The sequence below is a fragment of the Fusarium musae genome, chromosome 9 (genome assembly GCF_019915245.1).
Source record: "Fusarium musae strain F31 chromosome 9, whole genome shotgun sequence".
Lineage (NCBI taxonomy): Eukaryota > Fungi > Ascomycota > Sordariomycetes > Hypocreales > Nectriaceae > Fusarium > Fusarium musae.
In genome coordinates, this window is record NC_058395.1 from 1,214,930 (window position 1) to 1,229,209 (window position 14,280).

The 14,280-nt window shown below is 48.6% G+C and overlaps 8 protein-coding genes across 8 annotated transcripts; 4 read left to right on the forward strand and 4 right to left on the reverse strand.

Annotated features, from left to right (window-relative positions):
- Positions 1-75: 75 nt before the first annotated feature.
- J7337_011656 (uncharacterized protein) lies at positions 76-994 on the reverse strand (the record flags this gene model as incomplete). Its single annotated transcript, XM_044829192.1, has 2 exons — positions 76-822; positions 875-994. 2 exons carry the CDS (start codon positions 992-994, stop codon positions 76-78), a joined length of 867 nt encoding a protein of 288 aa, XP_044675867.1.
- A 573-nt stretch (positions 995-1,567) lies between these two features.
- J7337_011657 (uncharacterized protein) lies at positions 1,568-2,577 on the forward strand (the record flags this gene model as incomplete). The annotated part of the gene is made up of 2 exons (XM_044829193.1): positions 1,568-1,584; positions 1,677-2,577. The coding sequence occupies 2 exons, from the start codon at positions 1,568-1,570 to the stop codon at positions 2,575-2,577; spliced, it is 918 nt and encodes a 305-aa protein (XP_044675868.1).
- A 593-nt stretch (positions 2,578-3,170) lies between these two features.
- On the forward strand, positions 3,171-4,536 carry J7337_011658 (uncharacterized protein; the record flags this gene model as incomplete). The annotated part of the gene is made up of 3 exons (XM_044829194.1): positions 3,171-3,846; positions 3,967-4,046; positions 4,108-4,536. 3 exons carry the CDS (start codon positions 3,171-3,173, stop codon positions 4,534-4,536), a joined length of 1,185 nt encoding a protein of 394 aa, XP_044675869.1.
- A 1,672-nt stretch (positions 4,537-6,208) lies between these two features.
- Positions 6,209-7,929, forward strand: J7337_011659 (uncharacterized protein; the record flags this gene model as incomplete). Its single annotated transcript, XM_044829195.1, has 5 exons — positions 6,209-6,244; positions 6,320-6,401; positions 6,461-6,637; positions 6,689-7,292; positions 7,344-7,929. 5 exons carry the CDS (start codon positions 6,209-6,211, stop codon positions 7,927-7,929), a joined length of 1,485 nt encoding a protein of 494 aa, XP_044675870.1.
- Positions 7,930-8,636: 707 nt separating this feature from the next.
- Positions 8,637-9,842, forward strand: J7337_011660 (uncharacterized protein; the record flags this gene model as incomplete). The annotated part of the gene is made up of 1 exon (XM_044829196.1): positions 8,637-9,842. One exon carries the CDS (start codon positions 8,637-8,639, stop codon positions 9,840-9,842), a length of 1,206 nt encoding a protein of 401 aa, XP_044675871.1.
- An 89-nt stretch (positions 9,843-9,931) lies between these two features.
- Positions 9,932-11,483, reverse strand: J7337_011661 (uncharacterized protein; the record flags this gene model as incomplete). The annotated part of the gene is made up of 2 exons (XM_044829197.1): positions 9,932-11,246; positions 11,302-11,483. 2 exons carry the CDS (start codon positions 11,481-11,483, stop codon positions 9,932-9,934), a joined length of 1,497 nt encoding a protein of 498 aa, XP_044675872.1.
- Positions 11,484-11,891: 408 nt separating this feature from the next.
- J7337_011662 (uncharacterized protein) lies at positions 11,892-12,956 on the reverse strand (the record flags this gene model as incomplete). The annotated part of the gene is made up of 2 exons (XM_044829198.1): positions 11,892-12,234; positions 12,292-12,956. 2 exons carry the CDS (start codon positions 12,954-12,956, stop codon positions 11,892-11,894), a joined length of 1,008 nt encoding a protein of 335 aa, XP_044675873.1.
- Positions 12,957-13,349: 393 nt separating this feature from the next.
- J7337_011663 (uncharacterized protein) lies at positions 13,350-14,123 on the reverse strand (the record flags this gene model as incomplete). Its single annotated transcript, XM_044829199.1, has 1 exon — positions 13,350-14,123. One exon carries the CDS (start codon positions 14,121-14,123, stop codon positions 13,350-13,352), a length of 774 nt encoding a protein of 257 aa, XP_044675874.1.
- Positions 14,124-14,280: the final 157 nt, after the last annotated feature.

Consider the following 14,280-nt stretch of genomic DNA (forward strand, 5'->3'; position numbering starts at 1 on the left):
TTGGAGTTCTTTTCGTCAGTTCAATAGAATATCAGGGTAGATTCTCTGATATCTTCCAGGGGCACGTTGTGTCGTTTAAGAGCTTCCTCCAGGCTGGAAATTCATACTGTAGCCTCCGGTCTTCTCGTCCTTGACCATCTGGAAGTTGTTTGTGCTCAATCCAAATGGCTTCAAGATGCCATTTCCAAGGTCTTTCAGCTTACCCCACATCTCGCCCATCTCCTTCTCTTGTGCTGCTTTGACCCGGGGAGGTAAGTCTCGTAATTGCTTCCGAACTACTCGAAGGTCTGCTGGAGCTAAGCTCTCAGGTTTCGCCGCGAGGGCCTTACAGTCTTCTTCTGCGCCGGCAAGATTATGCCATCCACCAGCTTCTGAACGACCGCGAGCCCTTCGCATAAGAGCTTTGGATCGAATACGCTGAATATTGGCCTGAAGTGTCTTGAGCTCCTCATCATCGGTACTGGGAATTGGTGCGGCACGTGAAGCACCACTGCTGATTATCTCTTCTTCGACATCATCGTCTTCCTTCTTCTCTTTCTTTTCATCGGACTTTTTGCCCTCAGGACTCAGTAGAGGGTCACTTTGCTCAAGCTTCTCCAGGGCTTTCAGGGAGTCAGAAGCTGACTTTATGGCCTCTTTCCAGTCCTCAAGTTGGATATGGCAGGCGGCAATGTTACTGTAGATGACTGCGCGTGGATAATGTAGGTATTTAGGACAGGAATTGATTGCATCGTCGTATTTTTCCAAAGCATCTTGGTACTTCTTGGCGGCGAACAACGTGTTTGCTTCATCTTTGGATGCGGTGGATTCTTTTATTAAAGCCTGCATGCGAGTCTTAGTAGATAATGGTGGGATAGAACACGAGGCCACTCACTTCTTCCTCTTCTGGGGTAAACCTGAGTTCCTGTCCATCTATAGCATCGGCGTTGTCTTTTGCTTTTTCGACGTCCGACGACCTGGCCACATCATCTTTGCTAGGCTCGGTTGTGCTCATATTCGTTGGCAAGGACAAATGACGTATGATTATCACGACGAAGATCAAACACTCAAAGAAAAAGACAGAATTGTCTTATTGAGACAAGCAGGATTGGCCAAAGCAGTGCAAAAACTAGTTGCAAGTTGCGGGGACTGGTACTGGTCGTGTTGCGTTGAGAGACAGAAACAAATGGATGTTTATGAAGAAACATTGAAAGCACAATCTCAAGAGCCTCATGAAATGATCAAATTCCATCTGGTTCCTGCCCGCCCTGCCCACCTTAATCATTTGCTAGACTACAGTGGGCTTAGTGGATATATACTGACCCGCCGCGGGGTATTCAGCGGAAAGATTCACTGTTGATTTACTGATCGGCGAGCAAAAAGTTGCCCCGCGCTTGTTAAGTTCCGTCCGTTCTTATTCCGTTATCAAAATCTCGCGATCGCCTCGTCTTTCTTTTCTTCAACCTCTTTCTTGCTAATAGTACCTTCTCACCATAGCAAGTTCTGATCTGCCGTGATTTTTTGTTCTGATACCGCACCCTGATACCCATTCGCTGTCTTTACTTGCAACTCTTGGATTCCAGACGTAATGGCTCCTCGTACTGAGTATGTTTATCCTCCCTGACTCATATCCACGCATTGTTTGATCGCCAGAGTTATACTGACCGGACCTCACTCTCTAGTTTCCCCCCTGTTAGGGCCTGTCTTTTCGACATGGATGGCCTCCTTCTCGACACCGAAGACATCTACACCAAGTGTGTCAACATCATCCTCGAAAAGTATGGCAAGGGAACTCTCCCGTGGTCTATCAAGGCCAAGCTTCAGGGACGCCCTGGTCCTCAAGCCAATAAGATCTTCCACGACTGGGCTCAGCTCCCCATCACCTCCGCAGAGTACGTCGCCGAGAACACGATGCTCCAGAAGCAGCTGTTTCCAGACACAAAGCCTCTCCCTGGTATCGTCGATTTGCTCGGCCACCTAGGCCGAACCCGATATTGGGAGGTCAAGGATGGTGCTACTACTGAAGCTAAGGGCAAGTCCAGCAGTGAGCCTCAACGGGTTCACATCGCTCTGGCCACTAGCTCCCATCTTGGTAACTTCCGTGTTAAGACAAGCCACCTCGAGGAGCTTTTTGCTGTTTTCCCTTCCCACCGCCGTGTCCTTGGAGACGATTCCCGCCTGACTCCTGGCCGCGGAAAGCCTCTGCCCGACATCTTTCTTCTCGCTCTGAAGACCATCAACGACAGCCTTCCTGCTGGCGAACGACCTATCACCCCTGAGGAGTGCCTTGTTTTCGAAGATTCAGTCCCTGGTGTCGAGGCTGGTCGTCGTGCCGGTATGCGCGTGATCTGGTGCCCTCACCCGATGTTGAAGAAGGAGTACGATGGACGAGAGGCTGAGGTCCTCGCTGGACGCACTGGTGAGGCTGGAGAAGTCGATCTCCATCAGGTTGGTGAGATTGATGATGGTTGGGCCGAGTACATGCTCAGCCTTGCTGACTTCCCCTACGAAAAATTCGGCATCGTCGTACCTCCTGTCGAGGTTGAGAAGGAAGATTGCATGAAAGAGGTGTCCAAAGAGATTGTTGCCGAAGTCTAGGAGACTGAGCCGATCGTTCCTGGCGGGCCGCTGGTGATGAAGAAGTCGCTAGACTTTAGTCGGCGCAACTAGATGCACGGTGAATGCGTCATTTTTCGTGTTACCTGGCGAATGAGCATCGATGAGGACATGACGAGAATAGGACGGTTTAGACAAAAAGATGTGGCGTAAAGAATTTGCTCTTATGCAGTTGACTTGTTTTGTTGCGTTCGTCACACACGATAATAGATAATGAATCTGAGGACATGATACCCAAGCAAGAATCCATTACCTATTTCTATGTGACATGTCATGACTGGACCCTGTAAACTTACGGCAATAGGAGCTTACCAAGATCGACAAATTCAGACGTGCGGTACGTCTCCCCGCGTTTCAACCCCAGGGTGAGCTGCGAGTGTGGGGAGAGGAATAAGACCACCTTGAGTTGAGAGTAATACCACCAGTGTCAGCTTCATGTGCTTTGATCAACGTGGCACCGTCCATGTCATGCCATTACAGAGACAGCATGCTCCCGGGGTTTCCCTATGCATGCTATATGAACCCAATGTTTCTCACGATGCTGTTCAATTGTTGTTCATCATTAATGTCATCTGATGGCTTCAATATTGTCCTTGCCGCTTCATCTTATCGCTGATATTCTGCGTCTGTTGGATAACATTCAAGAGCTTCCTCCCATTCTGCTAAGTCATCGAATATTCTACTCTGCTCTTTTGGATACACCAAGTCTGCCCGTGGATATCATTCGCAGTCAGATTCCCGACAACCTGCTTCCGTTGGCCTTTACCGCATTCAAGTCGCAAAAGTCGGTAAGGGAAACAAACTGTATAAGCGTGCAAGAGTTTTTGACTCATTACTACAACAATTCTGCACGGAATGTGGACGGTAGTCAACTTCACTTGACAGTAGGTGAAGCCACTGAGGTTGTCAGAGTCAATGATGCATTGTCGGGCTTAAGGGATGAGTTTTCTCTGTGTTCCCTAAGGAGGCTTCATGGTGTAAACCAAGATGCATCCCTTAAGAGTGGCCAAGGTCTCTCTCCTGGCGAGTACTATCGAATCTCTCGCGCACTCTATCGATTCCAGATATATCGAAACCTTTTCCTCGACAAGGAGCAGGAACTTGATCTTTTCCCTTCTTATGACGATGATCAAGACGAAGATTCGAGCTTCGACAACGAACTGAAAAAGCTGTTCTTCGATCGGCATTCACCATGGGTCAATGAACAACTGGCTTGTGTTTATGACTTTCTTGAAACAAGAGTAACGGGTGGTAAGCTTGACACCCTAGTAAATCTTTCACATACAGACTTCAAATGAGTTATCCTAACTTGCGCCCTGAATATAGTCATGCTGACCATCCTATCCGCAACCCCAAGCAATCGGCAAGTAGTTGTCAATGGCTTTCAATGGGGAGACAATCTTACCGAATGGCTAGCTGAAAAGACTCGATCGTTTGAGGAGCAGAAATGCGTGAGTTGCAACATTTATCTGGGACTGTGTGAACTGTAGACGCTTACTGACGATATTCTAGATGTCCCTCGATATTACTCGTCTCAGTCAGCTTCTCAAGGCCTCAACCTACGAAGAGTGGCAAGCGTCGCTTGGTGAGGCTATTAGTCCTTGCCAAAATAGGCTTGAAGAAGATCTTGAGGAGTTCAACCGTGGAAGAAGGCCGAATGGACATAAAGAAGTCTGGCGAGCTGAAGATATCGAAAGACTAGCCAGGGAAGTTGACGCTGACGAAGCGTTTACTGATGATCAACCAAGACAGACATGGATGAAAGTACACTATGATCATGCGCATGAGAGATATCGCTTAGGAGAGCACACGTTTGCCCCAATGAGGTTTATCTTCGGCATGAGGAGAATCGGTTACGTCATGTGGGATGCAGAGAGAATGAAGAATGATGCCTGTAAAGTCACCTTGAATAAGGCGTACCAAGGCGATGCTATTTTCTAGGCGGCTTGCATGAAAGCCGATTTTGGAATTAGGGATATTTGTGAATCAGCAGCTGCTAGTGATACCTTGGAGCCTCAATGTCAGTTCAAGCCGTCAGACTAACATCTCTGCTCCTAATTGTATGCCGACGAGGACTCATTTTATGCTCGCGGATCAGGGCATCTGTAAGAATATGACCAGGGCTGAGACTTAGATCTTAAGTGAGAAACATGGACATAAAAGCTGAGTTTAACGGGGCATGAACTTGGCAGGCAAGTAACTATCGTCTTATGAGCCTACACTGAAGGGTCAAGTTGAGGAGCTTGAATTGATGATTGTGATTTCCCCAGATTGTGGAAGAAAGTGTATCAGCCTTTCCCAATCAAGAAGTTTCACGCGATGCCTGCTAGTAAGGGAGTATCGCATTTGCTTGCCGGGATCAGTCGGAGTAAGGTGGGCAAAGAATAGAGCATCGCGAGCTATCATGGTGGCGGGATCAAATGGGGAAGTGGATTTGCCATAGAGGGCAAGAAAACACCGAACCTTGACATAGGGTGTTAAAATAAACTTAGCAAAGAGTACCCTAAGCTTTGGCTAAGCTTACCTAAGTAATTTTATCACTTAGGGTTAAGGTCCTGAGTTTTCTTTTTCCTCCCCTAGACTGTTCGCCAGCTCTGAACACTATCTTGTTCTCTCTACCTACTCTAAATAATCCTATCACTGTACACATCGGATCAGATGCTCGGCAAAGGCACTGATATTACGCAGTGCGATACACCATTGCTTCAAAATGATCCGAGATAAGATTATTCTCTTGGAAAAATAGCCGTCATGTCACATACTGAGTGTATCAAAACCTGCCAGTACGGCCCGGTCCAGTAACCGAACCAAGAGTTGAAGTTTATGAGGCCTACTCTGTACAAAACACCTCCATGTCCACTTCGGCTCCGTGAGATCATCAGACTCTTTCGGCACAGGAATTCTCCATACAAATGCTGACAAACCGGACGGGGCACCATCATGAGAAGCCCAACCGCGCCTGGCAAATTTCTAGGCTTCTCATGATGAGATGAAATGGAAGCCATCTCCACAGTTTTCCCCAGAAACTCGCCCCAGAAGCCAATCGAGTTGATTACCACCTCGGCATACCAACCTGTAAAGAGTAATAGAAATGCACAAGTTCTTTAAATGCATGGCCATGAACACCATCCATCGGTTCCCGGGGCCGGATTCTAATTCCCGATCTCTAACTACCGGAGCCGTAAGTCAACCCCGGCCCGGTCCCGGTCTTTACCGGTTCCTCCAGAGGGCATGTTCAGTGAGGAAACGCTTAATTTACAGTGGTCCTCCCCTCCACATCCCCGACCTCGCAGCTCCATGACCCCAATTGGAACCGGAATTGAGAGGCTCTTCAACATGACTGGTCTCGATTGAAGCAATATTTCACTATACGGACATAATGCAACGGTTAAGGTACGCTCGGCCGGTGGGGTTACAAAGGTTTAGTGCGCCCATGTGACGCTTGTGGGAGCTCTCGCGGATCTTTTCGTTTTTATTTACTTGGACGTAGACCGGAACCTTTTTGTAGCTCGGCCCTCATCCTCTCAACTTCTTTCTCTTCCTATTCTTTGTCCTTTTCTTTCCTTTGACTCGATCCAAGTTTTCATCGCCAAATTCACAATATACCGACATAATGGCTGAGAGCTACCATAAGGAGGTTATCTCTGGCGTATGTGCCCCTCAGTCATGAGGCACCTCGTCTGCCCCTCACTGAGATACGCGATGCTAACACTGAACTCAACAGCTTAAGGACAAGAGCCTTTTCATCCAGGATGCTTTCATCGATGGAAAATGGGTCGCCAAGGAGAACAAGTTCGATGTTTTCGGTTCGTAATACCGCCATCATGAGTACCGACTACTATCCAGAAGCTAATTGGAACCTCAGAGCCCTCCACTGCCACCGTCCTTGGCCAAGTTGCCAACTGTACGCTCGAAGATTTCCAGACTGCCATCAAGAGCGCCGATGCTGCCCAGACAAAGTACTTTGATAGCACAACTGGTGCCAGCCGTGGCGCCCTTCTGAGGAAGTGGTATGACCTGGTTCTCTCTCACCAGGAGGACCGTACGTTGTCTCTTTGAAATGTTTCTAATCGCATACTAACATAACCTCTAGTCGCCAAGATCCTCTCTCTCGAGAACGGAAAGACATACGCCGAAGCACTGGGTGAGGTAATTTACTCTGCCAGCTTCATCTCCTGGTTCGCTGAAGAAGCCACTCGATCTTATGGTGTCACCATCCCCTCATCCTCTCCTCACACCACCCTCATGACCATCCGCGAGCCCGTTGGTGTTTGCGGTATCATCACCCCCTGGAACTTCCCCGCCGCCATGATCACCCGCAAGATCGCTCCCGCTCTGGCTGCCGGATGCTCCGTCGTCATCAAGCCCCCCTCCGAGACTCCCTACTCCGCCCTTGCTTTCACCAAGCTCGCCATCGAGGCCGGCCTTCCTCCTGCCACTATCCAGGTTCTTCCCACTCGCGACCGTCAGGCTGCTACCGAATTGTGCACAAACCCTCTCGTCAAGAAGATCTCTTTCACTGGTTCCACTGGCGTTGGAAAGTACCTTGCCAAACTTGCTACTGGCACCTTGAAGAAGGTCAGCCTGGAGCTTGGTGGAAACGCCCCTTTCATTGTCTTTGAGGATGCTGATCTTGACCTCGCTGCCGAGGGCGCCATGTTCTGCAAGTTCCGATGCTCTGGTCAAACATGTGTCTGGTAAGTTGAGACATTCTCCGTGAAGATTAGATGTAGCTAACTCATCTTCAGCGCCAACCGACTCTACGTCCAGAAGAATGTCGCCAAGGAGTTCACTGCCAAGCTTGTCGAGAAGGTCAACGCCCTGAAGATGGGTGGTGGTCTCGACAAGTCCACCACCCAGGGTCCCCTCGTCAACAAATCTGCTGTCGACAAGGTCAAGGAGCACATTGCCGATGCCACCTCCAAGGGAGCCAAGATCGCCACTGGCGGCAGCACCCCGGACAGCCCCGGATTTTTCCATCAGCCCACCGTCCTCACTGGCGTCACACAAGAAATGGCCGTCGCCAAGGACGAGACATTCGGTCCCCTTGCCCCTGTCTTTGAGTTCGAGACCGAGGAGGATGCCATCCGTCTGGCCAACGACACCGAGTTCGGTCTCGCTGGATACTTCTTCTCCAAGGATATCAGCCGTGTCATGCGTGTTGCCCACAAGTTGCAAGTTGGAATGGTTGGTGCCAACACAGGCAAGATCAGTGCTGCTGAGGCACCTTTCGGCGGTGTTAAGGAGAGCGGCTATGGAAAGGAGGGCAGCCTGTATGGAATGGCCGAGTACCAAAACATCAAGTCTATTACCATTGGCAACCTCAACAATTAGAGTGGGAGTTGCATAAAAGCATTTGAGCGAGCAAAAAGGGATTTATTTGATTTAGCATGATAATGACGAGGTGGGAAACCCTCACAGAACAACGACCGAGATTAAAAGCATGATCTCTTGAATAAAAAGAGTAAAACATCAGTCTTCATTGTGACAGTGTCTGTTCAAAATTTCTCACTCATCATCAAGCCAATTGTGTATGTACAGATCGAAAGGGATTGCCTCTCGTAACCACCTAATCTCCTGCCATCGACACAAAGTAAGGTATCTTAGTGCTAGTTTGTTGAACCCGAAGTCTATTCTGCTTGTTCATGACGATTATGGCACCAACTGTGCTGGAAAATGCCATGTTATCCCCGCATTTGAGATCTCCAAGCATGCCTGCATGCATCACTATAGCTTGCTGTTTGTATTTACACTGATTGGCTCTTCTCTATGCTTGAATTATTCGGTTAAATTATTCGGCGGTTCGTGACCTCATGAATCACAACCATGTTTATGTTACAGGAGTATCCTATCATCAGTTCGTCTGAAAAGAAAACATCATGTTCTGACACACATTGGAATCCTCAATAGGCAAAATCGTTGTTGTTTTGTTCGGTTTTCTCCCCGACCAAAAGGTATTTCTTAACGAGAGTTTCCCACTACATCTTGAACTAACTCTACTCCAAAGTGTCTATCAACCGCGACCAAAACACATATTCGGTATGTCCACCAACGGAAATACAGTTGATGGCATCATGGCGGAACATGGACATACCCGTCTTTTCAAACTATCTGCGCCTCCTTCTCTTGATGCCTTCAAGAAACATTGCTCTCAGAAAGCCACCATAGAAGACTACCCCCTAGCTACAGACATCAAGGAGAACGTGCCTGTTTACAACCTTTCCAGCTTTTCAACCCTCACTGAAAACCAAAAGTCTGCTCTCCAGGATGAATGGTACAAAGTCCTGTTGTATGGCCCTGGTGTCTTTGTCACAGCTGGTCTTTATACCAACTTGGACGTGATCAACAAGTCAACAGCTGCCTTTAATAATATTATCAAAAGGGAGAGCCAGGGTAAAAGAACAGCAGGCGATCACTTTGCAAGTGCTGGTAAGAACGATCGGATTTGGAACTCGTTCAGTAAACATGGCCTTCAAGACCCAGAATCCTTCTTCAACTACTTTTCGAATCCCTACCTCGACCTCATCTTCTCTTCATGGCTTGGTCCGGGGTATCGCATCACTACTCAGGTCAACAATGTCCGGCCTGGAGGGCAGCCTCAGGTTTCCCACCGCGACTATCACCTGGGTTTCATGTCTACTGAGACCTGTGGAAAGTATCCCAGGGCAATGCAAGTTGCAAGTCAATTCTTGACCTTGCAAGGTGCTATAGCGCACGTTGACGTTCCCCTCGAGAGCGGCCCGACGAGACTTTTACCGTTCAGTCAGGCATTTGCCCCTGGCTATATGGCGTATCGCCTTCCTGAGTTTAACGAGTTCTTTCTGGACAATTACATCTCACTTCCGTTAGAGAAGGGCGACGCTTTATGGTTTAACCCTGCTCTTTTCCATGCAGCGGGCGAGAATAAGTCTGAGAACATTAACCGTCTTGTCAACCTGGTCCAGATCAGCAGTGCATTTGGTAAACCGATGGAAACAATCGACGCTTTGCCACTTGTGGAGAGTACATGGGCCGTCTTGACTACTGCCTATGAAGCGCAGGGCCTCATTGACGAAATTCAGATGTTTATTGCTGCTATTGGAGAAGGCTATCCTTTTCCAACAAATCTGGACAACAACCCTCCTAAAAACGAGAACATGGCGCCTGATTCGGAGCAAGACATCATTAGAGATGCATTGGTAAACGGGAAGAGTAAAGAGGAAGTTTTGGCTGATCTTGGGGGCTTCCGTCTAAGAGTCAGAGCCTAGTTGGGACATCTATGTATCATTCTCAGTACCTGTAGCGGCTATGCCGCACAATCCTATTTGCAGAGTCTCAGCCCAGATGCCCTCGGACACTATGCTTTGTCCTCGGTGCTCTGAATCTTGACGATATTTCGCGCCGTCTTCTTCAGATATCCCCTGAAACTCTCGAAAGTGACAGGATCGTGACCTTCAAGCCATCGACAGTGGACTTCCACGGCATCCTTACCAACACGTACGTAAACCTTGAAAGCAAACTCGCACTTTACGTCTACCACATCTTGGTCTTCAATCTCCCCTCTTTGTTTTCTTCGGCGCCAAGCTCGCGCCCAGACGCGACCTGCTGCTCGTCCAATCCCTTCCAGGCGCTCGGTGTCCCATTCCCAGGTGATCAAGTCCAGCTTCTCAAGTCCAGATCGAAAACTATCCGCAAAGTCGCCGATTTTCTCTTGGAGAGGTATATCGACGACTTTCTCTTCTGTGATCTCTGGAAGCACGTTTTTGGAAACTGCTGTCTTGATGCCGCGTGCAGCTGACTGGGCTGGCCTCATGTTTCCGAAACTCCATGCAACAGCCCATCTTCTTGTTTTGCTGCCCTGAACAAACTCTGTGACAGCATAATTGTCAATTTTGTGTTCTCTCAATTTGTCTACGAACTCGATCAAACTTGTGAGAAACCCGAACATGGATGTATACCACTGTACACGTTCTTGAAGGACGAGCGACTCTTTGAGCATGCGGTCAACAAAGGCGATTTCGCCGCCGTCGGTCACCATCTCAACCTTGGCTCCTGTGCATGCCGTAAAAGGGGGGCGAGACTTTTTTCTCGCACTCTCTAGTAACTCTTCTTCGGATTTGTAGAAAGGCGGATTTGACATGGTGAAAGCAATGTTGTTGATATTTAGATCATTGAGCGGGATGAGAGCGTCGGTTGGCTTTCGCCCCACGACTTTGATCCTGTTTCCAAGTTCATTCAGTATCACGTTCTTGTAAGCATACTCGAGGCTTTTTGGGTCGATGTCTGCTTTGATTAGCTGTGCTCTGGTCAACGGGGTGGTGAAAGGATTACCAGTAGCGATAAAGTCCCAATCACGTTCAGTGCAGCCCATCAAAGGATATATGCAACTTGCGCCAGTACCAATGTCTAACCCAACGATTTTCCTATCCTGTTTCTCATAAGAAGTGCTGTCGAGGAGTTCCTTTAGCCACAATAGATAGTTGTGCCGGTTGAGGACCTGCAGACGCGTTAGATCGTAAGACGCGTCAATAAACGAGATACAACTCACAGGAGGGCATAGTCGATCATCAGGAAGTTCAAGCTTCAGTCCAAAGTCCAGCTTGAGAAGTGACTTCGTCAATTGCATAACACATTCCGGATCATTGAAGAAATCAGTTTTGTGTTTGTTCCACCTGCGATGATTCATTAGAAGGAATTGTCGTGCATTTTGAGGATAGAATAACTCACAATCGTGCGAAATCTGCATCTTGAAGAGCGAGCTGCTGAAAGTCTGGCGCTTTGGAATATAGCTCGGCATAGTGACTGTCTCGAGATTTTGCATCTTCTGGGGGGCCTTCAAAGGTCAACGTTTGGTCGACAGGGAGCAACTGGCCCCGAAGGTCTTGTGAGGCTTTGCGTTTGCCGCCCATTTTGACGATGGACTTTGTTTTTCTTGGGTCATATAAAGGAGTCCCTTCTATGAGGATTCCTTTAGATGCTTTTGATGGGGGTAAGTTGTGATACCTGCAACTTTTGTGATCGAGATGAGTTTGCAGGGTATCAGTGATGTCAGTGGAGAGATCTCACAAGTTAGCGATGGCTTGCAGGCCCAGACCCCTATAAACACAAGGAAGCAAGCAACCCATCTCATTTGCGATTCGTTGTTATGGACCAGAAAACTCCCATCAATATATAGGTTGTCAAACATACATTTAAAATTCATGAGATCATACAAGGAGATAGACTGCAATCGTACAATAAGAACCATTCTGTAAATACAATCGCCTCGGCTTCGTTTCAATCATATGTACCTTTCATGTCATCATTGTGGCACCGTCTTACCACAGTAGAACCCTCCATCGCCAGCCCTCGAGGAGCTTCATGTCCTTCTCATCGATATCCGGATCACCGTGCTCAATCCTCGCTGTCAGTTTCTTAAGCCTCTTCTGCACAGTCCGAGCTACTCGAATAGACACTTCATTAGAGAACACAACGAGCACGGCAAATACAAAGAAAGCCAATTTGGCGAAGCGGCCTTTGCCAAGTATGCCGTTCTTGATGTGCTCGAGAAGACCCTTTGACTTTTTGAAGGCGTACTCGGTGTCGTTGGCTGATGAGTGAGAATCTTCGTCATCGTCGTTTCGTCGCCAGAAGCGGCGGATGAAGGGAATGAACGTAGCACTATCGAAGCTGGTCAATTGCTTGAGTTCAAGCGAGTGGGACGTATAAGTTACTTACATAGCTCCTCCAATGATCCATCTTCGCCATCGATGATTCTCGGCTTCTTTCGCGATACTACGCACCTCGCCCTGCAGGATTCTCAGATCATTCAGAACCATGTTGGTCTGGTTACGAATTCGGGTCTCAAGCTCATAAGCAGAGACGGCAGAATCGCCACCTCGTCGCTGACGCTGCAGGCTCATGTACTCGCGCAGATTGAACTGGCAGTTCACCCTTAGAGCTTGTAACTCTCGCAGGTCAGCCGGTGCTGTGGCGGGGACCATTTGCTGGGTTGATGCGGTAGCCATGGCTCCGGCATGGTTGGGAAGATATGATTCAGAGACGGGGCGGATCGGGAGGTTGCCTGGGCCAGTTTGAGGACCTGATACGGGAGGGTAGTTCTGCGGGTTGTAAGGCTGGTTGTAGCCCGGTGAGTCGTAATTCTGAGGGTTATAGCTCTGGTTGGCATAATCCTGGGGATTGTAGTTCTGAGGTCCATTAGGTTGGGGTCCATATTGAGATTCAGGGCCTGGATATGACTTTGCTCTCTCTGGACCTCGATCAAAAGCACGATCCCGCCGGTCTCGCTCTCGATCACGGTCCCGAGAGGGAGACGGAGTACGGATCGGCTGAGGATCCAGCGATTGAAGCGGTGACTTGTTTGACTTGCGAGTATCAGACATTATGGGCGTTCGGGTTTCAGTCTCGGCTCAAATTACGACGTATAATTGATCAGACGAATGAATTGTCCGTGACAGCTCACCCGACCGGGGATTTTCTGCCCAAGGTGACCGACAAAGAATGAGTATGTATGTATGCGCTGGCTTCAATTCTGGTGGAGAGCGAGAGAGGCTGGAGAATGAATAAACGAGGCCAGCCCATGACGTCCGAGTGGCCGGGGGGATAGGCTGAGCGAGAGGTGGGGTGATGGGAATTCATGAGGCTGGGGATGACTTATGCAATTCATGATGTGATGTGATTCGGAACTATCCAATTTTAATACGGTACTGCATAACTATTCACAAAATGACCGGATTCTCTTCTTATCCCTCGCTCTAGTTAGCTTCTGGTGGCTTCTAGTACCCCAACGTTCGATACATGCGGTGCGCCATCTCATCCATGCCCTCGACAGGCAGTGCACTCCTCATGTCAGCCAGTATCTGCTGCTGAACCTCTGGGTCGAATCTGTTCCAAATCCTTCGAATCTGCTGCACCTGATTCCCTCGACGTGTCCGGGCGATGTTTGCAAAAGCCTCAAAGAGAACCGCCACCTGATTCCATCCCAAAATGTTATGAACTTCTTGGATGAGAAATTCGAAAAAGTCGAGAATTCTGCCGAAAAGGTCTTCTGAGCATCCTAGCCCTTGACCATTGCTGAGCACGATGCACAGAGCATGCATTTGGGCTGCCCATTCGTTGACTGCATGACCACGGACTGGGTCATTTTCAATGTCCTGCACAGCAACGCCGAACATGTCCATCGCTTCAAGGCTGGTGAATTCCGAAAGGTGCTGGAACACAAAGTCGAGAGCCCAGTTCATCAAATCCTCTGGATGATTTTCCAAGTATGGCTCGCGAAAGAAGGTGCTCAATTCCAGCGCTCCTCGTCTCGTTGCCTCCCGGACTCTGGGTAGGAGATTGAATAGGACTTCTTGGTCGACACTATATCGTCTCCTCAATTGTCCGACTCTTGAGTGTACAATGATGATGTTTTGTCTTCCACCAGGCCCCGGAACGAATGGAGGCCGGCGTCTGAAGGCCATGTCGTGTGGCTCAACGAGATCTTCAAAATTGTCGCTATAGTCAATATCAGCGAAGCCATTCAAGTGACGACGTCTGTCGCCAGCCATGTTGATTGTCTGCGAAATTTGTGCACGTCTTCCTCTGAGGTACAATTGGTGATAGTGATCATAAAAGCGATACTGCCTAACCATACTTTAGAGAGCATCCAAGATGGTTCTGTATGTGCCTCAAAAGTGAAACATGCTGGCGATATTGCTCGCATTT